This window comes from Symphalangus syndactylus, chromosome 8 (assembly GCF_028878055.3).
Source record: "Symphalangus syndactylus isolate Jambi chromosome 8, NHGRI_mSymSyn1-v2.1_pri, whole genome shotgun sequence".
Lineage (NCBI taxonomy): Eukaryota > Metazoa > Chordata > Mammalia > Primates > Hylobatidae > Symphalangus > Symphalangus syndactylus.
Window position 1 is genome coordinate 105,833,024 of NC_072430.2, and position 14,627 is coordinate 105,847,650.

General features: G+C 36.3%; 1 protein-coding gene across 12 annotated transcripts in view; it reads right to left on the minus strand.

Annotated features, from left to right (window-relative positions):
- Positions 1–14,627, minus strand: part of C2CD6 (C2 calcium dependent domain containing 6) — a 206,729-nt gene that overhangs the window by 51,177 nt on the left and 140,925 nt on the right. For 10 of the 12 annotated variants that reach the window (XM_063644879.1, XM_055290200.1, XM_055290204.1 and 7 more), the window contains 2 exons: positions 9,894–9,951; positions 715–773 (listed from right to left, as the gene is read on the minus strand). The exons of the other annotated variants lie outside the window; for them this stretch is intronic. In XM_063644879.1, coding sequence (XP_063500949.1) covers positions 715–773; positions 9,894–9,951 — 117 coding nt within the window. The remainder of the gene's footprint in view (positions 1–714; positions 774–9,893; positions 9,952–14,627) is intronic. 12 annotated transcript variants of the gene reach the window in all.

Consider the following 14,627-nt stretch of genomic DNA (forward strand, 5'->3'; position numbering starts at 1 on the left):
TTACTCTCTACAACAGTATTAGCATGGGGTTCTAATTTCTTAGATTAAGAAAGTTAATCATTAAAAATTACAAGAAAGCACTGACACTTCTTTTGGGGCTTGGAATTTTCTCCACTGTATGAGCATGGTTCTTGCCTTCTGAGCGCAAAATACGAGATAGACCAAGATTTTCTTTCTCTTATTTGTCATTAAAATATTTCTTGTCTGATCTTCATCTCAAGCTACACATTCTTGTTCCATTTCTGAAATACTTATTGCTGTTAGCCTGGCATAGCATTTAGACAACTGAATCTTGAACAATTAAACATTTTCAAAGTTCAAAGAATGGAATCCAAAATAGTTAAGTATTAATGGGAAATTGGGATGAGAAAAGTGACTTCTTTAAAATTGCTCATGTCCCAGTAGATGGGCAGCCATAGCCTGTGCTTTTCTGGTCCTATTGTGGTTTGCCTATTAAGCAATAACTATTTTTGGGGAGGTAGAAGCAACAAATAGTGTAGCCCAGCTAAAGTTGATGTTATATTTGTATTACTTTATGATAATTTATAAATTTATAAGTAACTATAAAATATATGATGAAGTCGATTTATAATCAATGTATACATGTATAATAATAAAGTATGTACTTTCTGGCAGAATACTGTCAGTAAATATTAATTCAAAACAATGTAAAATGCTAACAGTGGTTTTTAAAGGATATATCAATCTACTTACTGCTTTTCCCTTGGTATTTGTATTTTTCTGTCCGTAGGGCTTATCTCGTATTAACCCATCTGAAAAAGAATGAAGAAAATGATTATGTAAATAAGCTGGCACTTCTGACATTTGACAAGTGTATTTTACAGACACATCTTTAATTAGTGATTATGAGAGCACAGGCTCTGGAGGAGACTGCTTGGACTCAAATAGTTTCTGTGACTATGTGACTAACTTTGGACAAGTCATTTGGCCTCCTTCAGCCTCAGTTTCCTCATTTGTCAAAAGATGAAGATCCTCCCTATAAGGTTGTTGTGTGATTCAATGGCTGAGAAACAAAAATTAAATCCTCAGCCCTGCAACCAACTGAGCAGACCCCCTCTTGGCCAGTGGACCTCAGATAAACCTTAAAAACTGAGTTCCCAGCCATGATGGGATGGGAGGTTGGTCATGCATTGTTATACCCCTTCCTTTGCTAACCACCATTAGGCCTTCTTTCCTAATGGTTAAACAGAAACCAGCCCTTTCACAAGATTTATTCCACTGCTGATTTCAGCCAGCTGCCGGTTGCTGCCCCTCCCTTTTGCAATTTTGATACAGCAACTGATCAGCATTCTTTCTTGATAAGAGACCCCCCTACCCTCACCAACACCATGGGCTGGTTGTGGCCAGCTTACAGAGACTGCACACAGGATGCCTCTCTGTCCTCCATTTCACCTTTTGATGTACAGAGTCTAATTTTAATGTATTTAAATGTTGTCTTCAGCCCAACGTGAACATAGGAAGAATGTAACGTGTGTTTGCTTACTAGGCATGCACATGTCCCACTTGTCATTAATATTCATAGCTCCTCCTGTAACCTGTTAAATACATAGCCAACCTGTTTAGCATAAATTCCTCTCCCATCCTTTCCTCTCTCAAAGTGCCTACTTCAGGCTGGCCACGGTGGCCCACGCCTGTAATCCCAGCACTTCAGGAGGCCAAGGTGGGTGGATCAGGAGGTCAAGAGATTGAGACCATTCTGGCCAACATGGTGAAACCCCGTCTCTACTAAAAATACAAAAAATAGCTGGGCGTGGTGGCGTGTGCCTGTAGTCCCAGCTACTCAGGAGGCTGAGGCAGGAGAATCACCTGAGTCTGGGAGGCAGAGGTTGCATTGAGCCGAGATCATGCCATTGCACTCCAGCCTGGGCGACAGAACGAGACTCCGTCTCAAAAAAAAAAAAAAAAAACAACAACAACTGTCTGCTTCCAGCTTCTGCCCAAGGCTATGCCTCCCAGCATGTGGTTGGCCAACCTACAGGCTGCAACCCTTTTTAAGAAATAAAGCTCTTTTTTTCCAAAATTTATGAACATTGTGATTCTTCAGTTGACAGGGCTACGGCATATAATAACACTGTGTCTAGAATATAAGCAGCACAAAATAAATGTAATTTTGTTGATATTGTTACTGAGAAAAGAAAAATAGTTCAGAGTCTGAGCTATGTAAGATATGAAAAATTTATTAGGCCCAGAGAAACATGAATGTGAGACTTCAGTCATGACTGCCCCCACCCCCGCCCCCCAGCTTCCACACCCATGCCTGGGGGCAATTGCTGGTTAGCTCCCTCACTCATTATCTTCATGTTTCAGAAATTTGTAATACAAAAAATATATAGCCAATCTATACCTTATGTTATTTTAATGGAAATTTTTGGTAAACAACTTAGAAACTGCCTCTTCTTTTCCTTTAAAAATACCCTTGTAACTGCTGCTAATTGGAGTGTATATTCAGGGCAACTTGAATCTATGCTCCTGGGTTGCTGTCCTCAAGCTTGGCCCAAATAAACTGTCCACCAATATAATTTTGCCTTCACTTTTTCCTTTTAGGTCGACATTGCTATCATTACTACCCCCTATCCTCTGACCCTTGACACATTGCACCCCTGGATCTGTCACCTAATGACTAACTACTATGTTTAATAATAATGTTGAAATGCATACATTAAGTGATTAAAGTTAAATGTCACCATGCTCTGTACTTTTATGTACATAAGATACTGTCTTTTAGACAGATTATAGTAAATGTTTGTATTTGGTACTTCTAGTTTTGACTCTGGCTCTTAATGTTAGTTCAAAAAATAAATAAAAAAATCAAAAAAAAATTTTAAATTTTATCATTGAACTCCTGGTGCTTCTGTCCTTTTCTGTGACTGCTAAAGATTATGTACATTATTCAAAGCTGTGCTTCACTGGAAGTATTAAAAAAATGGCTTTACTAATCTTTCTTGGAGCTACCTCATTTTAGCCTGTCTTCTAGCAGTCATTTGGGTAATCTTCCATCATACATTTGCTAAAGATACCCAACTCTGTAAAGCTCTGCAGACAGTTTACATTCTAGATATCTTTCATGCATAACTCTGGATTTCCTAAAGAATTCATGTCCCTAGACAGGAACCTATGTAACAAACTAAGACAATGACCAAGCAGGGAGTGGAAGGACCAAGATCTTCAATGAATTGTCAGCCTAGGCTAAAATATATGTGCATGAATACCAGGAGTCGCAGGGGTTTTATGAAAGTAGCTTCAAAGTAACTGGACTAGTTCCACACTTCTAATTTGCTTACAGGTAATGATAATTCTAGGAATCAACAAGAGTGTGATGTGAGCACTACTAAACTCTTTAATGCATTGATTTCTTTTTATATAATGTAAATACACTGTATGTAATATAATTATATAATGTATATAATTTATTGCGTTAATTGTATAAGACTGGTCTGCATGAGTAAATGGAAAAGTGTAATGCAAAGTATGACAAAAAACATTTTACATATATTTTTGAAATCTTATTTATATAGTTTTTAAAGGCTCTGTTCAGATATAATTTTAGGAATATAGATGTTTAGAGTAATAGACAATCCAACAAGTCTTGAAACTACCTCTTTTTTTTTTTTTTTTTTTTTTTTTTTTTTTTTTTTTTTTGGAGACGGAGTCTCGCTCTGTCACCCAGGCTGGAGTGCAGTGGCGCAATCTCAGCTCACTGCAAGGTCCGCCTCCTGGGTTCACGCCATTCTCCTGCCTCAGCCTCCTGAGTAGCTGGGACTACAAGCGCCCACCACCGCGCCCAGCTAATTTTTTGTATTTTTAGTAGAGACGGGGTTTCACCGTGGTCTCGATCTCCTGACCTCGTGATCCACCTGCCTCGGCCTCCCAAAGTGCTGGGATCACAGGCGTAAGCCACCGCGCCCGGCCACCTGTCTCATTTTAAAGATGAGAAAAATTCCAGAAAAGTTAGTGACCTGCCCAAGAGCAAGATAGTGGTGGGCAGTAAGAAAACAGGCCCTGTTTTCCCCTGCCAAGTATTTATTTTAAATTTTAGATACAGCATAGACTGGACATTGCTTACAGAGACTCTTCAGAGGAAACTGGACAACTGGCTTGTTTCATAGACATCTTTTATAAATTTTCAAATTACTCAGACTTTCCAAAATGTCTTTGTTGCCTCATATGTAAAAGTAGGTTCATAGTGTCAACCTCACAGGGTTGTATGAAAATTAAATAATTTAATCTATGTGTAGCATTTACAAAGTTTTAAAGACCAAATAAGGCAATATAATGCAATTACAAAGAAACATTGAAATATTTATTCTTGTTATCTAGTTTACTCTTATTTTTAAAATTGGGAAAGTAATGCTTTTATAAGACAAATGATTGTCTAAGGTCACAGAACTAGTTAGTGGTAAAGCAGGGATGGGATCTACTGTATACCCTCATTAACATTTTTTACTACTTGATAGAATAATTTCCCCCTTCCAACGAGTAGTTAGAAATAATAGAATAAGCTTATTCTATCAGATTTATTCCAAAAGTCTTCCTATGGTTTGAGGAATCCAAAGGATATTAGAACAAAAGCTCTATGGGTATCTGTCTTCATCTGTTCTGTGCTGCCATAAAGAATATCTGAGACTGGGTATTTTATAAGGAACAGAAATTTATTTCTTACAGTTTTAGAAGGTGGATACTCCAATATCAAGGTGCCAGCATCTGGCAATGGCCTTCTGACAGCGTTATTCCCTTGGTGGAAGGCAAGAGGACAAGAGAGGGCAAGAGACAAATAGGGCCAAATGCATCCTTTATAAGGAACCCACGCTTGCTGATAATCGACTCCTGTGATAATGGCATTAATCCATTCATGAGGGTGAAGATCTCTTGAACTAATCACCTCTTAAAGGTCCCACCTCCCAACACTGTTGCATTGGGCATTACATTTCCAACACATGCTTCTGAGGGATATATTCAAACCATAGCATTCTACCTCTGGGCCTCCAAAACTTATGTTCTTCTTACATGCAAAATACGTTCATTCCATCCCAATAGCTACAAATTCTTAACTCATTCCAGCACCAACTCAAAAGTCCAGAGTCTCATCAAAATCAGATATGGGCAACAGTCAGGCACAATTTATCCTGAGGTAAATTCCCTTCTAGCTGTCAGCCTGTGAAATTAAACAAGTTACCTGTTTCCAAAATACAATGGTGGGACAGGCATGGAAGAGGCATTCTCATTGCAAAAGGGAGGAATAGACAAGAAGAAAGTGGTTCGTGCTCACAAGTAAGTCCAAAATCCAATGGAGTGCACATCAAATCTTAAGCCTCCAGAATAATCTTTCTTGACTCCATGTCCCACCTTCTGGGCACACTGGGGCAGGGGTTGGGTCCTAGGGCCTCAGGCAGCCACATTCCCACAGCTTTGCTAGGCTTAGCCCAATAGCAGCTCTAATGGGTTAGGGTCTTGTGCCGGCCGCTCTCCCAGGCTGGCATTGCATGTGAGTAGCTCTACAGTTCTGATGTCTTTGCAAGAGCCCAAACCTCAACTTTTTGCTGGACATTGCCCTCACTGTAGCTCTCTACAAAAGCTTGACCCCTGCAACAAGTTTCTGCCTGGACCCCCAGGCTGTCAACAATATCCTTTGAAATCTAGGTGGAGGTAGCTCATGAACTCTGTGCACCTGCAGAATTAGCACCATATGAATGCCACCAAGACTTACCACTTGTACCCTATGGAGTGAAAACATGAGCCGCACCCAGGTTGGCTTAAGCCATTGCTAGGGTGTCCAAGAAGCCTTTTGCTAAAATGTGGGGATCAGACACTTGAGGTGACACAGAGATTGAATGTTGAGGTCCCATGGGCTCCTCTCTGGAAACCTTGCCCTCAAGTTCCTAGTTTGCCTTTAAGATCTCTGAAACGCCTTCTGGGTCATTCTTCCATTTTCTTGATGAATATCACCTGGCTCCCTACTAGTCATGCTAATTTTGTTAGCAAACAGCAACTTGGCAACACCTTTGGTTTGCTTTCCTAAACATGCATTTCTATTCTTTACACTGGCTGGGCTGTCAATTTTTAAAACCTTTCGTTTCTGCCTCCCTTTTAATTATAAATTTTATCTTTAAATCATTTATCTTCTCTTACATTTTACTATATGCAGTTAAAAGAAATCACGGAGCTCCTTCAATGTTTTGCTTAGAAATTTCTTTCACCAAATAGCCTTGTTCATCACTCTTAATTCTGCCTTCTATAAAGCCCTCAGGCATGGAGACAATTTAGCTAAGTTCACTGCCACTTTATAACAGGATAACCTTTACTCAAGTTTCCAATACCTGGTTCCTCATTCCCACCTGAAACCTCATCAGAATTGCCTTTTGGGTCTGTATTTCAACCATCATTCTCATAACAACCACTTATGTAATCCCTAAGAAGTTTCAGACTTTTCCTACAGCTCTCTTCCTTTTCTGAGCCCTCACCAGAATCACTGGGGATTAAATACCTTAAAATTTTCCTAGCATTTAAAGTATTAGTTCCTGAGACTGACATTCTACATTCTAAAATAGCTTTCTACATCACAATGTATGTTCTTAGAACTGGTATGACTGTATGAAACAGATGTATGAATATGGCTAAAGCATTAAATTCTAATCATGCTAAAAATCCTTTATTTCTCTGCATTCTACTATTCAAGCTAAGCTAAAATTTCCATTTGGAAACTTTATTCTAAAACTATGCTTCTTAATCACACTTTCCTTTGATTCTTTTACCCATAAGTCCTTAATTGGAATGTTCTCTCTATAACTCAAGAATGCTTATATATTACAAAGATATGTGATTGCTTGATCATCTTCCTTCTATAGCAAGTGGTGTTTCAGCTATCTTACTATTTTCTCTTCATTTTAACTAGATTACTTCAGTCTGCTCTAAATGGTTATCCAGTCACTACACAGTTGTGACAGTCCCAATTGCAAGAATAGTAAAACACTGTTATACTAACTGGTAAAAAGTTGCTACCTCAAACAGAACTAGTGACAAAAACCACATGATTATCTCAACAGATGCAGAAAAGGCCTTCAATAAAATTCAACATCCCTTCATACTAAAAACTCTCAATAAACTAGGTATTGATGGACCATATCTTAAAATAATAAGAGCTATTTATGGTAAACCCATAGCCAATATCATACTGAATGGGCAAAAGCTGGAACCATTCCTTTTGAAAACTGGCACAAGACAAGAATGCCCTCTCTCACCACTCCTATTTGACATAGTATTAGAAGTTCTGGCCAGGGCAATCAGGCAAGAGAAAGAAATAAAGGTATTCAAATAGGAAGAGAGGAAGTCAAATTGTTTCTGTTTACAGATGACATGACTGTATATTTAGAAAACCCCATCATCTCAGCCCAGAAACTCCTTAAGCTGATAAGCAACTTCAGCAATGTCTCAGGATACAAAATCAATGTGCAAAAATCACAGGCATTCCTATACACCAATAATAGACAAGCAGAGAGCCAAATCATGAGGGAACTCCCATTCACAATTGCTAGAAAGAGAATAAAATACTTAGGAATACAGCTTACAAGGGATGTGAGGACCTCTTCAAGGAGAACTACAAACCACTGCTCAAGGAAATAAGAGAGGACACAACAAATGGAAAAACATTCCATGCTCATGGATAGGAAGAATCAATATGGTGAAAATGGCCATACTGCCCAAAGCAACTGACAGATTCAATGCTATTCCCATCAAGCTATCATAGACTTTCTTTGCAGAATTGAAAAAAAACTGCTTTAAATTTAATATGGAACCAAAAAAGAGCCCATATAGCCAAGACAATCCTAAGCAAAAAGAACAAAGCTAGAAGCATCATGCTACCTACTTCAAATATACTACAAGGCTACAGTAACAAAAACAGCATGGTACTGGTACCGAAACAGATATATAGACCAATGGAACAGAATAGAGACCTCAGAAATAACACTACACATCTACAACCATCTGATATTCGACAAACCCGACAAAAACAAGCAATGGGGAAAGGATTCCCTATTTAATAAATGGTGCTGGGAAAGCTGGCTAGCCACAGCAGAAAATAGAAACTGGATCCCTTCCTTACATCTTATACAAAAATTAACTCAAGATGGATTAAAGACTTAAATGTAAGACCTAAAACCATAAAAACCCTAGAAGAAAACCTAGACAGTACCATTCAGGACATAGGCATGGGCAAAGACTTCATGACTGAAACACCAAAAGCAATTGCAACAAAAGCCAAAATTGACAAATGGGATCTAATTAAACTAAAGAGCTTCTGCACAGCAAAAGAAACTATCATCAGAGTGAACAGGCAACCTACAGAATGGGAGAAATTTTTTTGCAATCTATCCATCTGACAAGGGTCTAATATCCAGAATCTAAAAGGAACTTAAACAAATTTACAAGAAAAAAACGACCCCTTCAAAAAGTGGGCAAAGGATATCAACAGACACTTCTCAAAAGAAGACATTTATGCAGCCAACAAACATGAAAAAAAGCTCATCATCACTGATCATTAGAGAAATGCAAGTCAAAACCACATTGAGATACCATCTCATGCTAGTTAGAATGGCAATCATTAAAAAGTCAGGAGACAACAGATGCTGGTGAGGCTGTGGAGAAACAGGAACGCTTTTACATTGTTGGTGGGAGTGTAAACTAGTTCAACCTTTGTGGAAGACAGTGTGGCAATTCCTCAAGGATCTAGCACCAGAAATAGCATTTGACCCAGCAATCCCATTACCAGGTATATACCCAAAGGATTATAAATCATTCTACTACAAAAACACATGCACACGACATGTTTATTGCAGCACTATTTGTAATAGCAAAGACTTGGAACCAACCCAAATGCCCATCAATGATAGACTGGATAAAGAAAATGTGGCACATATACAACATGGAATACTGTGCAGCCATGAAAAAGAATGGGTTCTTGTCCTTTGCAGGGACATGGATGAAGCTGGAAACCATCATCCTCAGCAAACTAACACAGGAACAGAAAACCAAACACTGCATGTTCTCACTCATAAGTGGGAGTTGAACAAGGAGAACAAATAGACACAAGGAGGGGAACATCACACACCGGGGCCTGTAGAAGGGTTGGGGGGCAAGAGGTGAGAGAGAATTAGGACAAATACCTAATGCATGCAGGGCTTAAAACGTAAATGACGGGTTGATGGGTGCAGCAAACCACCATGGCAAATGAATACCTATGTAACAAACCTGCATGTTCTGCACATGTATCCCAGAACTTAAAGTAAACAAACAAAAAAAGTTGCTACCTCAAGATGTTCAAGTGTCACCTTACATATATTGTTCTGACTACCTTGATTCCCTTAGGAATCTTCCATTTCCGTCAACTCTAACATGGCACAGCAGTGGGCCTCCAGAACTCATCCAACAGAACTGTGTAATCTGGTTTGCCAGGCTTATGCTATATTGGTTGTTAAATATTTTTATTATGAGGCTGGGTGATACATTAAATGTGTCTTCATAAGGTCACTGAACAACTTCTTGAATTAGAGAAAACTTCTGGCTAGAAAGATTCATGGTGCAGACAAAAAGTTTGGAAACACAGGTAAATAAATGTAATAATTGGTTTACTAATATCATAAAACTGGTAAAATATCTAGGTTTCCAGATTTTAAGGCCACCTGTATTTTGCTTTCCTTGATTTTCTGCTGATACTATAATTCCACTGGTTTTCATGCCAATAATCAAAAGTCATCATAGTATAATTTACCTTTTGAAAGAAGGTGTTGATAATAATTATTTTATATGAATTCATATTCCCAATTTCACTGATTAAGTTTTTGAAAATTACAATAATTTATATATAAATAAGATCTTACCTACAAAATAAGGGCCCATTACATATTCGCTCGTTTTTTGAGGTGGAAAATATGGATCCTGAAATAAAAACAGAGAAGAGAAAGTGAATAGAAAAAAATAATTCAATATCAATATAGTTTTTAAACTTAGTATTATTGTCGGTTATAAATGATAAAATGAGATTGAATGTTCTCCTTTTGCTTTCTCTTATATAAGGAGTAGAATTTATTTACAATTTAACCTGTGCAACTGGTTGAAGCCCTTGAATAAACCTTTCATTTCAGTTATTACACTTTCTAATGTAGAATTTATATATTTTTTTAAAATTTTATTCTTTATTGATAGAATAAATATCATTAATATCAAAATATCAAAAAATTACAAGACATACAAAATATCATGGATATTTATTCTATGGATATAGATGCATGGATGAAATGTATTAGCAGGTTGTCAAGCTAGGAAACGTCAAGCATTAAAAGAAAATACATATTACTTTGCATGTTATGAACCTCTTATTCCCTGAGCCCCAGGAAGCAAAAATAGTAATTTAAAGGATATATGAAAATAAAAAGATTAATATCAAAGAAAAAATATATCAAAAAAGGTGTAAGTGACATCACAGAAAATGATGGAATAGGATGTCCAAAAATCAGTCCCTCCACTGAAATAAATATAAACTGTCAATGACTGACAGATCAATGATCTCAGAACTCCAGAATATAATCCAAAACTTGCAGCTAACAGGGCGCTGCTTAATAAAAAAAAGAGGGTGGATGAATTCTGGTGTTTGTGGAAAGCTCTGTCAGTTCACTGGCTGATCACTTAGATAATGGATCAGACCACAGACCCACCACAAACAAAGAATACAGTCTTTGCAAAAATAGTTTAGATAAGTCATTAAACAGATAGGTAATTGTAGCCCTCAACAATCAGCAATAGCAACCCCTGGTGAAGGGGGTATTTTCGGAGTTACCACACTATAATATTTGAAATGCCCAATTTTCACCAAAAAATTACAAGACATACAAAAACAAAATATGGCCCATTCACAGGAAAACATAAACAGAAATCTTTCCTGTGGAAGCCAGGACTTTGGACTTACAAGACAAAGATTTTAAAACAACTTTCCTAAATATGCTTAAAGAGCTGACAAAGTACAAAAGGAAGCTAAGCAAACAATGTATGCAAAAAAATGAGATTATCAATAAAGAATAAAAATTTTTAAAAATATATAAATTCTACATTAGAAAGTATAATAACTGAAATGAAAGATTTATTCAAGGGCTTCAACTGCAGATTAAAGTAGACAGGAGAGAATCTGTGAACTTGAATATTAGGACTTTTGAAATTATCCAGAATGAGGGGCAGAAAGAAAAATGAATGAAGTGAACAGAGCTTAAATGACCTACGGGACAACCATCAAGTGTGCCAACGCACACATTATGAGAGTCACAGGAAAAGAAAAAGGAAGAATATTTCAAGAATTTACAGCCAAACACTTCCCAAATTTGATGAATGTCATAATTCAATACATCAAAGAAGCTCAAAGAAAAAAAAAAAAGATCTGTCAACCAAGAATCCTATAACCAGTAAAAATGAAGAAGAAATTAAGTTAATCTCTAAAATTAACAAAAACTTACGGAGTTTGCCCTAGTGTAAACCTGCCCTGAAAGAATTGCCAAGGGAGTTTTTCAGGATGAAAGGAAAGGACCCTAGACAGTACTTTGAACTCATATGAACAGATAAAGAACTCTGGAAATGGAGGCAAGTGGGGAAAAACTGTAGCTGTGTTTTTTAAAAAAATACTAAGTTAAGTTATCAGCTTAAATAGCATGTTAAAACTATAACTTATGTAAGCTTCATGGTAACTATGAAAAGCAAAATCCATTGATTAAAAAAGGATAAAAAGTAAGTACTCGAAGCAAATATTATTAAAAAAATCATCCAATCATAAAAGGAGACAGGAATAAAGAAATAAAGGATCTACAAAACAACCACAGAACAATTAACAAAATGGCAGTAGTAAGTTCTTACCTACAAATAATTGCTTTGAATGTAAATGGATTAAATTCTCCAATTAAAACACATAGAATGAATTGAATCATTTAAAAACACAAGACCCAATTATATGTTACCTGAGACCCACTTCACCTCTAAGAACACACATAGACTGAAAGTGAAAGGATGTAAAAAGATATTCCATGCAAATGGAAATAAGAGCCGGAGTAACTATCGTTATGTCAAAGAAACCAGACTTTAAGTCACAAACTGTGAAAGAGACAAAGGAGGTCATTATATAATTATAAAAGGGTCAGTTCATCAGAGAATATAACAATTGTAAATATATATGCACCCAAAATTAGAATAGTTAAATATAAAGCAAATATTAATAGATCTGAAGAAAGAGGTAGACTACAATACAATAATAGTAGAGGACTTCAGGCTGGTCTGAATGCAATGGTGCTTTCAACTAACTGATCACAACTGGTTACAGATTCCTTTGTTTCTTCTCCACCCCAACTGCTTCACTTGACTAACTTTAAAAAAAGAAAAAATAGTAGAGGACTTCAATAATACCCCACTTTCAACACTGGACAGATAATTCAGACAGAAAATTAAGAAGGAAACATTAGGCTTGAACTACACTTTAGACCAAATGGAACTGTAAGGCATATACAGAACATTCCACCCAACAGCAGCAGCATATACATTCTTTCCCAGCACACACAGAACATTCTCCAGGATAGATCATATGTCAAGCCACGTAACAAGTCTTAACTAATATATAAGATTGAAATAATATCAACTATGTTTTCTGATGACAATTTTATGAAACCAGAGATGAATTACAAGAGAATTTTTGGAAAATTTACCAATATGTGGAAATTAAACATGTCCCTGAACAATCAATGGGTCAAAGAAGAAACTAAAATGGGAAGTTATAAAAATATCCTGACACAAATGAAAATAGACACACAACATACCAGAAATTATAGGATGCAGCAAAAGCAGTTCTTTGAGGAAACTTTATAGCAATAAATGTCTACATCAAAAAAGAAGAAAAATCTCAAGCAACCTAATGTTACACCTAAAGCAACTATTAATAGAAAAAGAACAAACTAAGTTCAAAGTTAGTAGAAGAAATAATAAAGATCAGAGCAGAAACAAATAAAATTGAGACTAGAAAAAAGTAGAAAAGATCAATGAAACTAAGCATTGGTTTACAGAAAAAAAAAATCAAACTGGCAAACCTCTAACTACATTAAGAAAAAAAGAGTAGACTCAAAATCAGAAATGAAAGAGGAGACATTACAACTGATATCACAGAACCACAAAGGATTGAGTCTACTATGAACAATTAGATGCCAATAAATTGGATAACCTAGAAGAAATGGATATATTCCTAGAAACATACAACCTATCAAAACTGAGTCATGAACTAACAGAAAACCTGAACAGACCAATAATGAGTAAGGATATTGAAACAGTAATAAAAAGTCTCCTGTGAAAGAAATGCCCAAGACCTGATGGCTTCACTGCTGAATTCTACAAAACATGAACTACTTCCAATTCTTCTCAAATGCTTCCAAAAAATTAAAAAGGAGAAAACACCTTCAAACTCAGTTTGCAAGGACAGTGCTACTCTGATACTTAAGCCAGACAAAGACACTACAAAAAGATAAAGTTATGTCGATATCCCTGATAATACAGGTGTAAAAATCCTCAACAAAATATTAGCAAACCGAATTTAACAACACATTAAAAGGATCATTCATGGTGAATAAGTGAGATTTATCTCTGGGATGCAAGGATGGTTCAACATATGTAAGTCAATAAATGTATACACATTAACAGAATTAAGGACAAAACCATATGATCATCTCAATAGATGCGGAAAAAGCATTTGACAAAATTCAACCCACTTTCATGACAGCTAACATACTCAACAGTGAAATTGAAAGCTTTTCCTCTAAGATCAGGAACAAGACAAGGATGTCCACTCTTTCCACTTCTCTCTAGAAGTTCTAGCTAGAGAGTGATTAGGCAAGAGGATGATAAACAAATCCAAATTGGAAAGGAAGAAGTTAAATTGTCGGTTTTCAGACATGATCTTATATTTTAAAAAATTCCTAAGAATGTCACAAAAAACTTAGAACTAATAAGTAAATCCAGTAAAGGTGCAAGAAATAAAATAACACACAAAAATTAGTTGCATTCCTATACACTAACAAGGAACTCTCAAAAAAAAATCAACAAAACAATTCCATTTACAATATCTACAGAAACGTTTAGAAATTAATTTAACCAAGAGTGTAAAGGATCTGTATGCCAAAAACTATAAAACATTGATGAAAAAATTGAAGAAGACTCAAATGGATAGATATCTGTGTTCATGAACTCGAAGAACTAATATTGCTTAAATGTACATACTACCCAAAGCAATCTACAGATTCACGGCATTGCTATCAAAATTCCAATGACATTTTTCACAGAAATAGAAAAAAACGCACCTAAAATTCATATGGAACCATAAGTGACCCCAAATAGCTAAAGCAATCTTGAGCAAATAAAAGAAAACTAGAGGCTACCAGATTTCAATATCTACTGCAAAGCCATAATAATCAAAACAGCATGGTACTGGCATAACAACAGACACAAAAAACAATGGAATACAATAGAGCACCCAGAAGTAAATTCATGCATTTATAGTCAACTAATATTCAACAAAGGTACCAAGAACATACAATGGG